The 20,533-nt window shown below is 43.3% G+C and overlaps 1 protein-coding gene across 1 annotated transcript in view; it reads right to left on the reverse strand.

The window, feature by feature from the left end:
* The window catches only part of cdh7a (cadherin 7a), a 101,410-nt gene extending 84,597 nt beyond the window's left edge, over nucleotides 1-16,813 (reverse strand). The window contains exons 1-2 of the mRNA XM_070985769.1: nucleotides 16,585-16,813; nucleotides 11,364-11,927 (exon numbers count right to left, since the gene is read on the reverse strand). Of these exons, the coding sequence (XP_070841870.1) occupies nucleotides 11,364-11,600 (237 nt within the window). The 5' untranslated portion in view covers nucleotides 11,601-11,927; nucleotides 16,585-16,813. The remainder of the gene's footprint in view (nucleotides 1-11,363; nucleotides 11,928-16,584) is intronic.
* Between the last annotated feature and the right edge of the window lie 3,720 nt (nucleotides 16,814-20,533).

Below are 20,533 nucleotides of genomic sequence, written 5' to 3' on the forward strand. Positions count from 1 at the left end.
TTCCGAGCTTCACTCTCATCATCGTTTATCGGCGGGTTCTCCTATACTACTCATGGCTTCACCACCCCCCCAAAATCATGATGGGGGCCTAATATAAAAACACTTTCTGTTCACTCAGAATGACGTCTTCCTGATTGACATACCTGCAAAACTAAAGACTTTATCATCATTAGCCTTATATGGACATTAGTTTGATGCTAATTAGCAAATTTTCACATGCTAACATGCTAAACTAAAATAGTAACCATGGTAAACATTACATCAAATATGCATCAGCATGTTAGCATTGCCACTGTAACCATCTTAGCATGCTGGTTTTAGCACTTAGCTCAAAGCACCACTGAGCTTAAATAGCTGCTAGCGTGACCGCAGACTCCATGACTCTCAGACCCTATTTACACTTGGCCTTAATGTACAACCTGTATCTTATCTGATTAAGGAAAATGAATGCATGGTGTACACGCACAGGATAACCACTTTCTCAAGAAAAACAAAAACAAAATCAAGTTGAAAGATGACCTCAGTCTGCCTCCTCCCACTAGCTTAAGCTGCCCAACAAACGCTATATGTACAAGTCACAGTAGTCTTCTCTCATGAAGTGTCATTTAAAAATGAAAAACACTCGTAGCATTGCTTCACTTGACCTGGGATGTGCCATGTCTGCCAGCGCTGCCTAACTAATTGCATATTGACACCTAATTACAACGCAGGCAGAATCATAATGAGCGATGGCTTCAGGTTTCAATGCAAACGTTGGTGGTTCGGATGTCATTATCCAGATACAGGTCACACCTTATTACCAGGTGGAACTGGGGCCTTAGTCTTGTCCAGGAGGCAGACATGCAATGGTAGAAAGAATATATTATTTAGCAAAAAACATCCTCCAGTATACCCAGATGAGAAATCTTTTGATTGACATAACTGACATTCAAGGCCCATTATTAGACAAGAATAAGAGCTTGAATTAAAAGCTGAAATTTTGCATTCTCTGATGTAATTAGTGACTATGTGCAATTAGAAAACAAAAAAAGACTGTAATGAATTCAACACAATGATTCAAACACACAAAACAAAGATAGAAATCGTAATTAACGCACTTCCCTGGATTGCAACCAAGTACACTATTTCTTCTTCTCTCTGCGGCCATTCAAAAAGAAAAACAAAGTATGTATTATCTCTGTGTTCTCCTGCTGCCAAGTGTATTTTTACACAATGAATCGGTGACAGTATCTTGGGCTGCTACCAACATGGTCTGCAAATGATAAAATACACCTCCAAGAGCAAAGGTGCAGAGGCACCATTGTGAATCACCGACATTAGTCCGATGACTGGCTCATACAATACCCTAATTGCCTCGTGTTACTATGCACAGATTCTCCTCAGCAGAGCAACGAGCCGTTGCTCATATTGCTATTCAAGTCACAAAACATTACCCGAAACCAGGACACAAGAAGTTACAAAAGGAAAAAAAAAAAAGGTTTGACCACATTATTAAAAAATCTTGACGTAAATCTTTAGAGGCTACCTGATTTTGTTTATCATGCCCTGCGTGATGCATATAAATAAACCGCACTGATGTGGAAATAAGCACGCCACACTAGCCGGTTACTTTCTACACAGCTCAGAGCGAGGCTTGTGTGTGTTTGTCATGTTTTAAAGGTGGATGCCAAGTAAAAAGCTGTAGTAGAATGACTATACTAAGAGCCTTTCCAGTACATGTAGGTCATTTCTCCTCCCTGTGGAAATATAGCCTGTTTTAGGATTAGAGGCTATGATTCATTATGACTGAATTTAATTACAGCGAGAGGTGGCCAATGCATCCCCGGTTTTAGCATATTAGGGTCCCTTCATCCATTGGATGGTAAATGTCTAGAGGAGAGTGTGTGTGTGTGTGTGTGTGTGTGTGTGTGTGTGTGTGTGTGTGTGTGTGTGTGTGTGTGTGTGTGTGGAGGAGGGGATGGAGGTAGGAGGCTTCAGGTTACTTTAGCAGAGCTGCAATTTGAACACGTTTACATGCACGCACACACACAGGCACACATGCAGATACACACACACATAAAAGCAGATTACTGTGAGTAATCAGGTTAAGGTGAGAAAGTAGGATAACTCATTTATGTGTTTCATTCTCCTGTTTCCAAAAAACTGTCTGACATCTAAAACAGCCCTCAGTGCACTATTGTTAACAAAGAGAGTGCATGTAAGCCATTATTATGACTTCCTACCATTCATACAAATAACACATATTGTTATTACTATTAGAGAAATGGCTGCCGATAAGACATGAGGTAGTGTGCTGGTTCCCAGCCGTCACATGAGCTCCAGTCGCCCTGCATCCACACCACCTGTCATGTTCCTTTGAATTGATTTTAAAGTGGATGTGTCAACTCTACGCCTGCAAAAAATCAGCATTGTCCTTGCGAGCTAATGGAATGCTGATGTTAGCATTTAGCTCAAAGCAGCGCAGCACATTTAGCGGTTTGAGCCTCTCTCATAGCTTGCAGGCTACTTTTCCTTATGTGGTCTTAAGGTTTTGGTTATTGCTTGCTGTGACAATTACACATCAATTTACCTACTTGCATTTATTTTCCCCCTAAACACAGACATGTAATATTATAGGCTACAATATGAAAGCCTATATTTACTAAATATCTGTGTATCTTTTCCAATTAGCTGAGCGACTCCACATTCTTTCCATGCTCCCTCTGCCTCCAGCACAGGTACCCCCTGCGGTACATGCACCCTTGATTGGGAATCATTACTGCCATGTGCTCCTTCATTGGTACTTTCCAACATAAGCCACAAGACACCCAGTGTAGGTTATACTGTGCCACAGTTTCACCTTCCAAAATAGCTTTGTTAATCCAATTATTCTTCCTCCCTTAACATGAAAAAGGAAACCAAGTTTCCCACTTAGATGAAAATTAGATTCTGAAATTAGACTACTGCGTGAAGTGGGGAATAATCTGATTACTATGGAGCCTCAATGTTTGTTAAATCACTGAAGGTCTGATAGACTTTAAAACCTGGCGTCCCACGAGCAACAGAGGGTAATGAATCGATCTCAAAACACACCTGACACAATGAGCAACTCTCGGACGGTATCTGTAGTAAAAGGAAAAATAGCAGAGATGAGGAAACTCAATACCTCTGTACTGCAAGGAAACATTTGTAATGCCTCAAGTCTCTTGTCTGGTGGTCTGTCAGGCTTTATGAAAACCCATTCCAGAAAACGGAGATCAAGCTGCTTTCAATTCACACAGATATCCATGTGGAAGGTAATTAGTCAGCCCATGCAAAGCGAGCGCCGTTCTATAGTGCCTCATTGCATTTTAAGAACAGTCCAGCAGCCTCTGCATACAGATGCCTGACCACCATCCCTCTTCTCATATTAGGTCTTTTCCCTCGCTTTTCAACTAACTAAATACAGTTTTATATTCACAAAAGGCAAATGGTCTCTTCTTTAGACCACAAACTCTTGCAGGAGGAAAAAGTCGCATACATTTAAGCAACTTCTTTGAAATGCATGAACTGCCTATAATGCAGCTGAGCCCTGCCATGTTTACATTATTCATTGAAATGTAGAAGAACGCTTGATACCACTGTTATACCAAACACAACAGTCTCCAGGCCACCTGTTATCCACTTTGTAGAGGAAAAATAGAGAGATCTAAAACTTAACTTTTGTGTGTATTCATAGTACGTCTACCCTCTCAGCACAGGCTGAGGACCTCTCTTGAATTATTCAGGATCAGACCTGTTGGGGATGTCGAAAATTCAATACATCAGCACTTCAGGAAACTTCAGCAACACCGAAATTCAGGAAAAAAAAAACATAAAAGAGGATACAGACAGAAAACATAAAGTGAAATACACAGCAACTTCAAACTATCTCGCGACTGCACCGGCCCATAATCCTCCTTAATATTTAAGCACGTTACAGTATTATTAGCTACAAGACAGAGTACTTAGATGAACATACTGAAACAATGCACCTTTGGTTTTACTGAGCCTTCAACAGACCGCCATTAAGTTGAAGAATGTAGCCGAGAGGGCAGACAACGGGAATCCAAGCTTGAAATAAGTTAAGTTTGACAAAAAAGCAGCTTCTGTAATAAGTGCCAACACATCAGAAGAAAATCGCTGCACAAGACCACCTACACCTGCCCTCTTTGACTTGGACTGGTGTTATTTGAGTAAATGTGTTGTAAATATGGGTGCAGCGGATCACAAAACTCAGGATTCGGCTCGTATCGCAGTTTTGAGGCACAAATCGGATCATTAAGCCGTTCAGGAAGAAAGGGCTTCGGGTTGAATCGATATTAAAATGCGCTATTTCGCTCTGATGCAGCCGCCTCTCTCTGTCTGTGGTCACTCGCTCATTGCCCCGCCCCCAGCACTATGTGATTGGTTATCCGTCAGGCAGGCTGCTTTGCCACTGACGTGCAGACAAGTCATAGGGAAGGCATTTCTATGATGACACCATGCCCACTGAGAACGACCGAAGTCTTTCAACGGCGGAGAAAACTACGACTTCTAAATCAGCTGCTCTGCTCAAACTCAATCATCATCAGGTGAAAACAGACAGGACCATGTTTAAAATGCTGGGATTTTACGCTGTATCTGGAGAGCAACCGTTTAATCTGACAGATTTATCAAGGTTAGAGTGAATTCACTGGACGTGAAGTTTAAACTGCCCACTGGAGCAAAGTTGACTGTAGAGTTTATGAGCGGAAGCAGCTGCAAGCCCCGACAGGGCCATAGTCTACCGCGTTCACTGATGCTGCCTGTTTAGACCTTTCCCCGGACCGTGTACAAACTGTGCTCGATTGACACCTCCCTCACTCACCTACTAGTTCTGTTGTGGGGGCGGGACCGCATGGACACCCTGTTTGTGTGAAAGGACGTGCACGTTTTGGGTCAAAACACAGTGAGATGCATGTGTGTGAATGCTGGCCTTTAGTCGGAGCCCATTGGTGGACGAGTGCGTTGTGAACCGCAGCACAGATGTTTGGCACAGATTTGAACATTTTCTCTAAAATATAATTATTAGAAAGCCTTTGCATGATTATTTGGTTCTTCGGCTTTTGGCAACACTGATTAATCAATGTGTCTGTGGCATGAGGTGGATTAAATTTTTACAGTATGATTTAATTTCTTTGCACTCATCAGTTTGATGGTGAAGGGCAAATCATATTCCCTGTTGACCCACTGAAGAAAACTTATATTTTCCTGGATGAAATGTCCAGTTTATTGCATGTTTCGGTCTTGAATCAGTCTCATTTTACTCGACACTGACTTGACTTTGTCCTGACCTCCTTCTGGACTTTACTGGAGCTAAAATTGCCCCGCTGATGTTGACTCCAGCCTCGGCCCTGTGCTGTATATGAGAGACACCGCGACAGTAAACAATGTTCCTCCTCTGTCCTTTCCCCTACCCCGCTGATAACTACCCTCTAGTCTGGTTTACACCGCTGTTTTCATCCTCTTTGATTCCCTGGCTCAGATAAAGGCTTTCCCACCATCCCAGAGGCCCCCAGGATGCTTCATGAGCTCCCCCCTCTCTGAGCTCTTGTCCCTGGGTACTGTGTGTATGATGTCTCCCCCCCTGTCAGTTTGAATCACCCTCCTCCCCGGCTCAACATGCTGCCCTCACCACTCCCCAGCTGCGCCGACGTGTTTGCGGCACCAGCGAGTGTGAGTCGACGCTATTGAGACTGACCTTTGTAGCGGCGCCCTGCGCTCTATGATTCTAACCCATTTGACAGTGAACGTCTAATAGAATGCTAATGAAGTAGTTTGCATAGTAACATGTTATGTTGGCTCCGTTGCAATTATCTGTGGAACCATCCCTGATGCCCATGATGCACATTGTTTGATTATTAAACTGAATTACTGTCACGTACAACACCAGGTTCTTGCTTCCAGGTCAGAAATTATTCATGCTGCACGCTCATAAAATGTCCAATGATTATTGCAATAAATATGATCAAATGTAAGACTTTTTTTTTCCACTTTAAGATTTTGCGGCGAGCTAGAAGAGATCCTTCGATTAGGAGATGTTTCCCATTCTCTCGCTCCTCATCGAGGTTCTTTTATTTGTACTGCGAGAAAAGCCTCTGCGAGGTAGCAGGAGAGCCCTGGCTATTGCTGCCTGAATGCAGCCTGAATTATAAGGTGAAGTAAGTCCATCCATTACTCCGATGGTTAGTCAGACTGCCAATCTGAAGACACCTTTGTTTAAAAAAAAAAGGTGAGATTCGGTCTGTGTGCTTGTTCCTCCCCTGACGTGAAGCAGCGCTCTGCCTCACGGGCTGCGAATGTCTCCAGTCACCTGAACATAAACAGATTCATGAAAAAGGATGTGTCCTTAACAGAATGCAGTAGCGGCATTACAAAAGTTATTGAATTCATGGAAAAATATTCCAGAGTTTAAAGCGAGGAGAGTTAACAAAGCCCCAAAGATGACTGTTGACTCGTCTGTCATGTGGTACAACACTGCACGTCTGCGCTCCTTCAGCAGAGGCTGCAGATTGGGACATTTCTCAACACTTAATCACAAAAATGCTCTGCAGAAAACGTTAATCGCATCATGTTTACCAGTAAGTGTTTGTTAAGTGGATGAGTTGCTCCGGCATTCTCGCTTGTTTAAATATGTGCGTCACCAATTTGCGGCGGAGAATGTGCAGTTTAAGGTTCTTTAATGTATGTTTCCGCTGGCGTGATGTGACTGCAGCTGATTCCAGGCCAGTACACTTACCCGAGGCAGAGTGCCAAGGCATAATGAGACATTTGGTTGTGAAATTCAGAATCTGACAGAATGCATTAAAGCCAAGCAGACTGCAGATGCAAAGGGAGCAGCCAGGCCAAAGCGATGACTTCCCATTTCCTACCAACTATATCATATTTCCCTTTGCTTCCAGCCAAACAAATGACCAAATTGTGCAACGGCTGTGCCATTGTTTGGACACAGAATCCCATTGTTTGTCATACTAGATACATCGGATACGTCTGACAAAAGCAATCGGTGGTCATGTCAGTCTGGTGTTTTTGCTCATCACCTGCTGGAAATTTTAGAGCTGAGGATGAAAAACTAGCTTCTGTTCGGCTGCGCTTTGGCAGAAGCTACATAAAGAATTAATTTCTAGTAAGGTCATTTTCTTGACATGGCAGGACCCTCCATGTCGCTCACACTGAGTCACGAGGTCAGGGTGTCCCGCCCAGACTTTTTACAGCGTGTCCTTGTGATACCAAACAAACACACACCATGTGACAACTGTGATCTTAGGGAACAAATAATGTGACAGCTTCTCAAGCTCCCAGGCAGCCCGCTCTGCCCACGGGGAGTAAATGAATCTGATTTTTCCTATTTCTGGAATGGTTAGATTGAGCTCTGGCACGAGGTCAGATGTAAAGACGGAGCCAGTGTGACTTTTTACACGCTGCTGTGTCGTCCCCTGACTGCCAGGACCACCACTGTAAGTACCAAAGCAAACAAAAGCTCAATCAATACATGTGTGAGGACAAAATAAAAAGGCTACCAGTTAGAAAAGGGGCTGCAAATGAGTTTGTGTATATTCCATGTGGATACGCAGATCTCTACACATCTATGAATAAGTAATCAGCCTGTTCACGTCCTCTGGGATTTACTAACAAGAAAAGCAATCAGACATAAGCATGTGTAAAAGAAAAGCACTCGAAATTCCTGACTGCCGCGCTGGCCTCTCTTTTGTAACTTTCAAAATGGGCAACACAGGACAAGGACACATTTGAATCAGAGAGCAGATGTTCACGAGCAAAAAATACTCTCCCCGCCGGTCAGATATGGTAGATATCTGGAGACACACAGATCAGACGAGACAGCGTTTTAAGATACTGTGGACGCTCGGACAAGAAATGACCTTTGGCTGAACTCCTGCGGTGTCACAAATAGGCTCGTTCTGATTTAGATGCTTCCATCCCTCTGGCAAAAACAGTGAGGAGAACAATAGGACAGTCAAATGTATCCTAATTCCAGCTGGAGACGCTAATCCAGTTCAGAGACAGCAAGGAAATGGGCTTGTGAGAGCAGACCCGGCAAATACATGCAGATGAGAATGATTATCCTGCAGATGAGCGGAAAGATGAAAACTAATTTAATAATAAGACCAGAAAATTCTCCAAGATAACAGGGATCTAGAGACCAATCCAAGACCCATCTGGCCTGCACTGCACACACCAGAGCCATTTTCCAGGCAGGAGCTGTCCATTTACACAGCGGTGCTGAAAGCCTGGGAGCAACGTTTGTGTACACCAGACCCTGTGATGTAAAACAGCCATTTTACAATACAATTTAAAATAAAATGGATTTTGTTATACTATGGGTGTTGATTAGATACAAAAAGTACGTTTTGAGGTACTTTTCCCTGCATTTAACCTGACTCTTTCAGTTTCAAGCTCTCTTGTTTTTACTTTAGTTTATTACGTTGATTTGACATCTGTAATAACTCGTTACTTCCAGCTGTTGACTGTAACTAAATACTATTATTCATTCTGCGTTTAAGTACACTTTGAGGTACTATATTTAACCTGGCCCTTATTCAACACCAAAAGTTACCAGTTAATCCAGTTGTGTAATGTAATTACATTCATTTATTCAGGTGCTGTACATTTTGAGGAACTTCTATAGATATAATGACATATATTACACTAGACTGATTGAATTCTATGGTACGATGTATATCTGCTGTATCTCAGAGGGAAATAATGTACTTTTTGCTTCCCTATATCATTTCCTCCAGTTGCAGAGTGTGGTTCTCAAGCTCTGGAGTTCTGGTTTGAGGATCACACTCTGCAACTGGATATTAGACTTCCTCACAAATAGACCCCAGACAGTTTGGATTGGCGGTCGCACCTCCTCCACTCTAGTGCTCTACACCGGAGCCTCTGAGGGCCGTGTGCTCAGCCCCTTCTTGTTCATTGTACACCCACGACTGCAAGCCCCGACGTGGAGAGAACTCTGTGGTGCAGTCTGCAGACGACGCCACCATCATCAGCCGGGCGACAAACAATAATGAGAATTCACATCAGGGGGAAATAAACAATCTTGCAGAGTGCCGCACAGAGAACAACCTGCTGCTCAACGTCAACTAAACCAAAGGGCCGATTTTAGAAAACTGGAGGCAAAGACCCAAACCCCTGTCGACATCAGTGGAGCTGAGGTGAACAGCTTTAGGCTCCTGAGAATCAGCATCACACTGAACCAGACGTGGTCGTCACACATTTCCATCCCGGTAAAGAAAGCTCCGACACAACTGAAGGAAACTTAAGAAAAATCCCACCAAGTCCTTCTTAACTTTTACAGGGGAGCAATAAAAAGCATCCTGACTGGAGACACTACAAACAGGGCTCTGCAGCGGGTGATTAAAGCCACCCAGATCATCACTGGAACCCATCTAGCGAGCATCAGAGACATCAGCGAGGTGAGGTGCCCAAAAGACACTAAAAAACACCACCAAGCCAAGCACAGCCTGTCCACCTTCCTGCTGTCTGCTGAGCTTTACAGAAGTATCCACTGCTGTGGCACCAGACTACAGAGCAGCTCCTTTCCTCAGGCTGTCAGACACCTTCATTCACACTCACTCATTATTTACTTTTTTTTGTGAGTGGCACAAAGGAACAACGAAGAGCTTCTCATTATATGACATTAACTGAATTCCTGTACTTAAAGGGCCTAAAAAGTCAGAGCTGCATGAGTTATTTTACATGAAAATTTTTCATTTTTCTGTGCACCTCTCACTGCTTTGAAGTGGGCGGGGCTCACTCAGAAGCAGGTGATGCCGCATGCTTCCGGGCACCAATCAGAGCAGAGCAACGTCAGAACCAGAGGCAGATGGTGGGATGTTTGTTTACTGTCAATCAAACCTGATCAAAACAACACCCACACAGTCCTGATGGAGCAGAAATCTGCTCAACTCTTAATAAACAAAACCTTGAAAATCTTTTTTTTTTTTAATTAACATTGATTGTTGCTTATTTAGTCATTAATATTTAATGATAGAGAAATACTTTATTTACAGTGTTTCCATTTTATGCTACTTTCTATTCATACATCACTACAGGGAACAACTACAACAACAAGTTGGGACAGGAGCAAATAAAGACTGGAGAAGATGTGGAACGCTCCAAAAACACCTGTTTGGATCGTTCCACAGGTAAACAGGCTCATTGGTAACAGGTGAGAGTATCATGATTGGGTATGAAAGGCTCAGTTGTTCACAAGCACATGATTTCTGTTTTTAGCACGTTTTGCATCCCAACGTTTTTGGAATCAGTGTTGAGAAATACGACAAACTGTTATACATTTAATACACCTTCATCCAAAACATTTTCCTGCTTTCTGAGTACTTTTACTTCTGATACCTCAAGCATATTTTGCTGTACTTTTACTGTGTATTGTGAGTGTATGCTTACACACATAAATAAATCCTTACAGTGTGTTATAAAGCATTTAGTAAGTGTTTATAAACCAGAATAGTTGCTGAAACTGGAAATAAATGCCTTATCTGCTCACTGCTTAGTGTTACAGGTACGCTCACTTTAGCTACTTAAGCTCGTTTTGTTGGTGCAGTTTGCTTTTGAATACAAATTTGACTGCAGGACATTTACTTGTAATTAACTTAAAATGACATTTCTTTAGGTGAAGACTCTTCTTCCACTGGTCTATAAACATTTTTACCTGAAGGAACGTGACCCATAATAGAAAAGCAGAGCTACCGTATCTCACCAACGCATGCTTAGTCACTTTGTCTCTGCACCCTCTCATTAATTATGCCATTTGTGTCATTGGGAGGGTTTCATACTTATTTATCTGCCAAAACATGCATTACTTTGATCTATCTGCTTGTACCTTGGCAGAACACCTACTCTACAAAGACACTTTTGAGTAATATGTACCTTTTCTGGGGAATGATTACGGTGCAAATTACCTTGTCAAGTCATACAGCGTCCTCTAAACTAAAGCTGTGCGTTTGTGCAAGAACACACTTCAGTCTGGCTGGAATAAAATGCAGAATACCTTCCCACACTGTCTGTGTTTTGTCTTTTCATTTGTTTAACATTTTATGTAGGGCATGGGGAATATGTACAACTCTGTAAAACTCTGCTGCGTCCCAGTTTTTTGCAGGTCATTATGGTAAGAGGTTATTGATATGTGTATTACTGTACAGGTGCACTGAACCTGGTGCCACATCTGTAAAAATAGGGTATGTGAGGATGTGTGAATCAGTTCATCAAAGGGTTCAGGAGGCAGATTCAGTCACGTTTAAAGCAGCACACGTTGTTAAGCCGTGCTAATGTTGATCCGTTAGCAGTCACAGATCGCTTACCTTGCCAACATAGAGGGGTTCATTTCCTGTGTACTCCTCCAATACGAAGAACTGGTTCCATACCCAGCTGCGTTTGTGCCTGTGCAGGACATCCCAGGGGTCTGGATCAGAGTGTGGGGACTTCTCCAGATCCCCAGAGCTGGGATTCAGCCCCCAGCAGCCCCTCTCCCGCAAGGGAAGCAGGAGTGCCAGGAGAGCCAGGGCTCTGCATATGCCTGAGCAACACCACCCCATCATCTGGGCCTCCTCCAAAAAGCACTGAGGCCAGAAGAGGAGCAAAAACTAAAAAAAGACAGTGAGGCTGAAATGTCAAAACCCTCAGGGTTTTATCCACACAGTCGTGACCCTGTGTTTCAACAGAAAGCAAGAGCAGTCAGACCCTGCGCACGGGTTGAAAAAGAGTCAAGCTCTGCATTTTGCTGCGTTGCTCTTCTTTTTCCCTGATTGGAGACTAAAAGTGGGGTAATTCCCTCCACTTTGGAGCCAGGGAGTTGACATTAAAGCTGGCTAACAGGGTCAGCGGCGACCAGGCAGGCTTCAACACACAGGCTGTATAATTGGCACCTATCAGAACAGAGAGAGGGAGAGAGGGAGAGAAAAAAAGGAGAGAGACAAAGACATAGAGGAGAGAAGAGAGAAAGTACCGTCAGCAAAATTGCCTCTGTGACCGCAGTCACTTTAGACAGCAAGTAATGTGCCTGCTGATGCAATGATAATGACATTTTTCACCAATCATAAAGAAATTGGTCAAAAATGAATAGACAGTAAATATGGTGCAGACAGTCAACATAACGTCCTTCACATACGCACACTCACCTACACACATGGCACAGGAAAATCGTGGGGGAGGTCAAAATGTTAATCAGGGTAAGATGGAGACATGGACTTTTCAATGCACACGGGCAGAGAGATTTCACAGCGAGTGAAACAACAGTGGCTGCACGGAATAACAATCAAAACGCCATTCAGGCCGGCTCCCAATTATCCGGGCTTTACCTCACCAAGGTCATTATTTTGTCACATTTTCTTTGTATAAGATCATGGCGTAATGGCGGCGGGGCTCGCCACTCAACACTAACAAGCCGCATGATCTGTGTGGCGAGCTCTCATTGCCGTGATTAAAAATAAATCTGAGCTGTCAGCAGCATGATGGCCCGAGCGCTCCTGACCTCTACTCCGAGCAGCCTGTTTGCCGGCCTGAGCACATGCAAGGGGATCTGTCTCCCTGCCGTCGTCATGCCGTGACAGATCCCCCAAGATGCCAGAACATGACGACTTGTCAAAGCAGAGAAAAGCTTCAGCTCCTGACAGATAATGTTCGTCATGTCACAACACATCCTGGTGGTCCTGAGCAGTCGAGCAATTACGCAAACTTCATTATATCGCTGGTATTATCTAATTTGACGCGTAACAACGGCTTTGACTGATTCCCACAATAAATATTGTGAAGGAGCAACACTCCGCGCTTGGAGGCGGCGAGGATGCGCAGCAGAGCTCGCTGGCAAATTTATGCAATATGTTGGGAAGATACTGACTCAGAAATGCCATTTCAACTTCAGGAGGTCTTCTGAAAGCAGACGCTTAGAAAACTGAGAGCTTGACCGCACGTATATTTATTTCCTCGCTGACCTCTCTTTCTCTCCCCTCTACGCGGAGTATTGGCAGGGGCCTGGATGAGGAAGGTAATTGCTTTGGCATAAAGTGACCTCTTTCTTCCCACACACAGATTCTCCGGTTCTCATTTTACTTCCTCTCTGATCCCCCCAGCAAAATAAAAACAGCAAACCGCACATCCTGTGGAAGTGATTTGTTGTACCTCACCACGGCAGAGCCATTATTCTGTGCGAATAATTAACACGGAAGTAAACCATAGCGCTGTGACTGTCACCTCTCCAGACACCTAGATGTTTGTGAGAAGCACCCTGAACATAAGGGAATCTAGTTCTTATAAATATCTCAATTTAAATGTTTTTTTTCCTTCCGGTGCAGGAAGCGCACAAACCCCTACGAGGCGAAACTTTATCCAAGAAGGCATGAAGCTGTGAAAACAGTCACCCTGAACTGTCCACGCTTCCAACATGAACTGGAATACAATATACCGACGCGCTAAGGCTGCAACACATGAACGTGCACAGACTAACACGGACAAAGTCACCACCTCTGCATGACAATTTAATGGTAGAGGTGGAAAGTGGAGCAGATCTGGCTGCAGGGCAGCACGAGTTGTGAAGCCAGGTTGCAGCGGTGGTATTGTGGGAGAGAAAAACGGCGCGGGTCAGATTGAACCGAGCGGCCAAGTAAACGCTTCTAATTTTGCTAAAGTCTGAACACTAGAGGAGACGGGGGTCAGTTAGAAACTGGAGATAATGCTAATGTAGTTGTGGGTGCAGCAGCCTGCTCAACAAGGCACATATCGGCTTGCTATTAAATGAGCTTTTGCTGATTTCCTCTGTTGTTGATTTGTCCAAATTATTAAGCATTTCAAGCTGCTGAGAAATCAATTCTTCTGATGCATTTTTCAAAATGAAAGCACATGATGTCAAATGCAGCTTCGAAAGCACTTCACAGGCAAGCAAATACAAAGAACTGGACGTGATGAGTGTTTTCACACGATGACTTCCATTCCTTCTTCCTGTTGGTGTCAGGTGATTGACCGTAAGCAGAGCGTAACGCAGCGCTGATATGAAAACACTCAAGTCAGTGCACGACGAAGCGACGACGAAACAGAGTGAAACTTTGGCGGAAACCAAATGAAGGCGTTGTGTTGACTGCCATGGATTATCTCACTCGGTGGAAGCTGCTTTTCATACTGTACAGGAGTGAAAGCCAGGCCTGATGTCTGCGAGTATGATGACTAAAGTACTGTCAGATTTAAAGGGCAAAACTGAGAAAAACAGAGGCATTGTGCTTTAACTACCAAGGCAAACTGCCTATTATTCTTCATTTAAAGTCAGTTTTACCCTCCTGCCTTAAAGCGCTGGCAATGTTTGGTGCCAAACGCTCTAAATGCTTCAGTTGGTTTTCCACCCTGCAGAGAAAATCAAACCGCTGCTTTTTGCCCTCATCATTTAAAAATATTCAAATATCAGCACAAAACATCCTCTTCTGGTTGACTCAGTCAGCCTTTTCAAAAGTGGTCAAAGTCCACATCTGACTTCCTGTAAGGAGAAGCAGACTCATTGTTGGGCAGTGCCGAAGCGATGACGCTAAATTAAGTGAAAATGCGAGATAAATCCGTGAATGTAAAGCCTCCCAGTCGTCCCCCGGCTCTGTTTCTCTTACACACACTGTTCTAATCCCATTTGCCAGTCTCACAACAGGATTACCAGAGCTACAGCGCTCAGTAACCAATCGCACGCTTCCTCTGTACCATGTTCTCCTCAATCATTGTGTACATTCAGTGTCTTCCCTCGTGGGCCAGAATGGAGACACAAACTGTGTGTGAACTTAAGTTGATTATGGTTTGAGACGCTTCATAAAGGCTTTTTATGGCGTCGTTTAAGTTTATGGCATATTCTCCTTATTTCTGAATCTTCTGCAGGTGGACACCAGCATGTAGATCACGTCTTTGCATTAATTATATGAGCAGCTTTAATATAATTAATAATAACGAGGCACTTTGTTAGCTTTTCCTCGACCTTCTCTTTCACCTTTGTTTGTCTCTTTCAGAGGAAAATCAGAGCGCGGGGGCAGTGGAAGAGCCACAATAACCCTGAAGCTGGCGGGTCTTCAAGGACACTCACAGCACATAACAGGCCGGAGTTTTACAGGGGCAGGAGCTTGAACCCGAGTCCTCCGGTTGAAAGGTGGTCTCCCCACTCACCGATTCCTGACTCGTTCATTTGAATTCAACCTTTGCAAGTGGATTTGAAGCTGACTGACACGCTGCACCATGCAAAAACTGTAAAGAGCTCCACAGAGGGCTGAACAGAGTTTAATACACATGCTGCATGTTAGCAAAGACAGGAATTTGCTGAGTATAGTGCAGAATAAAGTCTGTCCACAGAACAGCAAGTGGATACTTGATAAATGAAACAGGCTGAGTTATGACACCCGTTCACTCCGATTCATATCCCCACGACAGCAGCGAAAACTGTGTGTTAAATGAAGTATTTTTGGAATCATGCTTCTAAAAAGTCTTTAAAGTGAGACCCACACATTCACAGGCACATAAACACATCTCCCTGTCCTTGCAGCTACATAATTCAGAAATGCTGCGGAGGGGTTGTGCAAAATACTATATCACACTGCATTTTCCACTCACTATGATGATTATATGGCTCACAGGCAGCACAAACACAGCTAATCATTTTGCAGGTCAGAGATCTCATAAACGTTGATGCTTGAAAATAAACATGCGCTGCAAGATCCGTCTTTAGAAGTCATTTTATTGTGTATTGATCCACATGTAATCTTTTTTTGGTCCTTAAACAAGTGGCACAATCTGCCAGCGTCTGGCACTTCTTCCCACTGCAGTTATTACTTTCATGAATTTCCTCCAAACATGTGGAAGCGCATTAAACTGAAATACAGCAGACTGTTTATTTTAGAAAAATCTAAATTCCTATTTTTTTCCCCCCTTTTTTTCCCCTGCTTGCAGTTTTTTTCCCCACTTGTTCAGGAAGAAGAAGAAAAAAAAGATGTTGCAGCCTGTAATCTCCTGACATCTTTGCAGTGTAAATCAGCAGGTAGCCCTCCGCTCGGCCTTGCGCACCGATGTGCCCTGACTGCTTTGACCCTCCTGTTTAGCATCAATCATTGCGCATTAGCTGTCAACACCTGCACAATGCAGAAAAAGTTCGCAGGGTGCACCTGTTCCCGAATCGATCAGACACGTTCGTCCAATTAAAATAAATAAATAAATAAAAGCGCTCGCATCATTAACACAGATCGATCGAACATCTGAACAACTTCAGGCTTTAGAGAAATAAAGCGGAAGATGACAGATGACGGTGCCAAATAAACACAGGATGGGAATCGGGCAGCACGGAAGCACCGACAGTAAAAATCTCTGCGAGCGACCGCCGCAGGAAACCTGTGTCCACGGAATACTAATTACAGAATAAGCGACGGGACAAAAAATGCACAGAATACCCAAGCAGATCATAAATTAACTGCGACGCATTGTGGGGACGTATTAAAAAAAAAAAAAAAAAAAAAAACTCGCCACATGACTGCCCGGTGTCCTCACCGCGCTCTGAAATCCGCTGGAAATACTCACCAAAAGAAGGTGGAATAACTTCACCGCCGCACAGATGGTGGCTGCTGGTAAAAGTTGGGTTTTTTTTCCTCTCCACGCACCACGCAGAGGAAAACGGCTTACGTCGAAATGGAGAGTTTAAAAGTTTTCATGGTGAAATTAGTCCTGATGGCAGAGCAGGGCTGCAGGAGATCGGCGTCTGGATCGCGCGTAAAAATGCTCTCACCCTTGGCAGGGATATGGCAAGTCTGATCTCTCTCTCTCTCTCTCTCTCTCTCTCTCTCTCTCTCTCTCTCTCTCTCTCTCTCTCTCTCTCTCTCTCTCTCTCTCTCTCTCTCTCTCTCTCTCTCTCTCTCTCTCTCTCTCCGCAGTGCTGCCTCCGTGCAGGGAACCCCAGCTGCAGGGTTTCGGGTACGCATCTATCTCTCCCCTACATAGGCAACAGGGGACGCGCAGCAGCGAGGAGTCAGAACGCCGGGCGAGACAGGAAACGCTCTCATCTGAGCCAAATCCTCGCTGACTGGAGTGGAGAGAGCCTATCGAAAGAGTTTGACCAAAATAAGTTGGCGGGGAGGGAGCCAGAAACACACGCCGCGATCTGGCAGAGAGAGAGAAGAGCCGAATTTTCAAATCTGCCAAGTTTTTTGGCAGCAGATGGCATGTGTACTGTTAAATGATTGCCTCGCTGGTGCAAAGAAAATCAATACAAAATTCTTGACACCTTCGACCAATGAGAGGAGTGGAACACCCCCTGCTTCACCTTGAAAAATAATTAAATCCTGCAAGTCACATGTTCAAATAAAAGACATCTGAATTATTCTCACTCAAGGTTCCGCTGGACGTCTGTCATTTTGTTTTTCCTTGCATAATTCACACTCCCCAGACTGGCTTTTAAAATACCCATTTTTTTAAGTGCACTTCTGCATGGATATCTGGGCTCCCATTTCTATTTGTTTTTCATCCAATTAGCCACAAACTGAGCTTCTGTGGTGACAGAAGACTGCAGCATGGGGCTGGCTTCTCTAAACTACTGCACCTCCACACTCGCAGACCTGTGAAGCCAAACAGTATTAGTTACATTCCTAATTAGAGACAGTAAACATGCCTCGTGCACCAATATCTCCAATCATAGCGGGTGCATGTGCACACTCTTCAAGCCGTGTCAGTGTAAACAGTTTGAATTCCTCTTTAGCAGGTGGTTTACACTTATCTTTTCATAGTAAATGCACCTGTTCTCACATAAGGAAACATTATATTTCAGTTGAAACACAGCCCTGATCATAAGTCACCCAAGGTTTCTCTTCCGTGTATTTTTCTCCATGCTATTTGCATTTTTGAGACAGAATACATTACAGTTGTGCAGCTCTTTTTGTTCTCTGCTCTGTCATTTAGAAAGAGAGCACTGACCCAAACTAATAGAAAGAGCAGCCTCTGTCTGTCATACCTGGAAGAGCAGTTAGCAAAGCTGAAATTAGGGACACGGGACAATGGACAGGTAAAAATGAGTTACACCGCATTGTAGTGGGATAAGAGGAAGAATAATGTTGCGTGAGGCGAAGGGAGAGCAGCCAGAGAAAGGGAAGTTGAAGGAGGATAATGCCATGAAGATAAAAGGAAAGAGAGCATAAGCTGGACTAAATAAGAACTCAACTTAAAGGGAGACAGGGTACAGAGGGAGAGTGGGTGTGTGATAATAAAGGGAGAGGTGAAAGGGAGGAGAAGAGGGAGGTGTATCACAGGAGGTGGGGGGCTGCAGTTCAGCGGTGAGAGTTATTTAATTGGAGAGTGACATTGGGAGCCCGGCTCGTCAGCTCTTCCCCATCAATCACGCGCGGTCAGGAGATGCCCGAGGTGATGCTGCCCGTGCCCCGCTCCCTCCGGAGCCCACGGCCGGCCCCGGCATTTAACCGCTGTGCCTCCATTACATCTCCTCCACCCTTACCGGCCCCCCTCCACCCAGCCCCCTCATCAGGATGTTCTGACCTCCGCTCACCTGGCCTACTGTTATCTGTTCCCCTGTGACACACGGCTTGATGGGTCTTTTTGTTCACAGACTAACAAGGAAAACAGTCAAGGGACACTGTAGCAGCTTATGGAGCTATAATAAAAAATGACCTCCAAGGACAGTCACGTTTGATTTTTGTGTAATATTTGCTGCTTCTCAGTAACTGTGAGCAGGGTACTTATTGCTCTAATGCCGTTAGATACCTCTTTACTGACACCATCCATCATGATCCAAATGTGTTCATTTGAATTGATTTTAAACAGGAAGTCATTTATCGCTATTAACTATGAAAACATATCTAATTAAAACAGGCATATCTGTTTTGACCACATATTAGGTTTAGCTACGTAAACACTTTATCGATTACTTTTACTTTTTAGGCAACAGTTAAATTATTGATCCATTAATTTTAGCTCACTGCACTGTTTATCCATTACTTTTGCTATTTTAATGGTTTATCCATACATTTAGCTAACAATTACAGCATTTATCCATTTCTTTAGTTAACTATAGCCTTATGTTTATCTATTACGAAAAATTTTAGCTATCTTAACTGCTTATCAATGCAAGTTTAGCTAACAGTTTCAACATTTAGCCATGTTTTTTTAGCTGACTGTATTGCATATCCATTACTTTTAGCTCTCTTTTATCTGTTTATCCATTAAGCTACTTCTAGCTAACAATTTAAACAGTTGATCCATTACTTTTAGCACATCTATTTCAACCACTTATCCATTATGTTTAGCTATTTCAAACGCTTTCTCATTACTTTAAGCTAAACTTTTCAACTGTTATTCACTATTTTAAGCTAACAGTTTCAACTGTTCTGCATTACTTTTTTCTAACATTGTTAAACATTTATCCATTTATTTAGTTTTCTGTTTCAGGACCGTATTTGTTACATTTAGCTAACAATTTCAATTCTTTTATTAATTACTTTAAGCTAACTGTAGCTAATTGCTAACTTGTTTTCATACATTCGCATCATGTGGTGGTCAGCATTGATTATATATTTTTCAGTCAAACTGACTTTTCCATTTCTTGAAATGGATGTGTCACTCTACAATCTTTCCAAAAGTCCCCTGGAAAGTGTAAATATATACACAGATACATGTGGATCAATGCTCCTAATGGCAAAATAAGTTGATGAGTCATGTTAATTGCTGGTCAACCTCTGACCTGCTAAATGGTCGTTGACATTATAATTTCAGTAACTGCCTTTCACTGTCATTGGAAACAGATGATTGTAACATTGACTGGCCAATTTCAGCTCTAAACAAGGTATTGATTTCCCCGGTGGACATTTAAAGAAAACATGCTGCTCTGCTCACGGCTAAAGACCTGCCATAACATGCTATCTTTTCAGAACAGCACGGTACAGACAACACACTAAAATGCTCAAGCACAGCGAACAAGAGTTGGAGAATACTGATGAAATAGTAACACATGATCTGGTTCTTCTTATTATACAGATAAGGAAAAAAAATGCATTGAACTAGAGTAATTTCCTTACAAGTGCAGCAAGTTTTTAAGTTTATGAAAATACAATTCACTACATTGCGTCAGCTTTCGTGTTATTTAGTGCTGGCGGAGCAATGATTCAAAGCAAGTGACCTTTTTCACACCGTGATCTTGACAGTTGGATCCTGATTTATCATCAAACTGAATTCCATTTAGTGGTTGTTCTAATTCATCTCTGACTCCTTCTCTGCTCCATAATTGCACCGAGACATTTGCACAGACGTTTAAATCCCCATTAATTGTTTCTTTTTTAATTTTAATTCTTTTTGTTGATTGATTTTTCTTTCTGTTGAGCCCAGATGCATCAGGAGCAGTCCTCTCAGTGATGCTCGGCCAGTGTGGGTTTTGCATATAGAACACAGCATGTGAACATGCGTTTCACTACATGGTGTTCATAAGGCTGCAGAGAGCTGGGGATCAGAGGCAGCAGAGGGGCCTTGATGT

The sequence above is a fragment of the Chaetodon trifascialis genome, chromosome 18 (genome assembly GCF_039877785.1).
Source record: "Chaetodon trifascialis isolate fChaTrf1 chromosome 18, fChaTrf1.hap1, whole genome shotgun sequence".
Lineage (NCBI taxonomy): Eukaryota > Metazoa > Chordata > Actinopteri > Chaetodontiformes > Chaetodontidae > Chaetodon > Chaetodon trifascialis.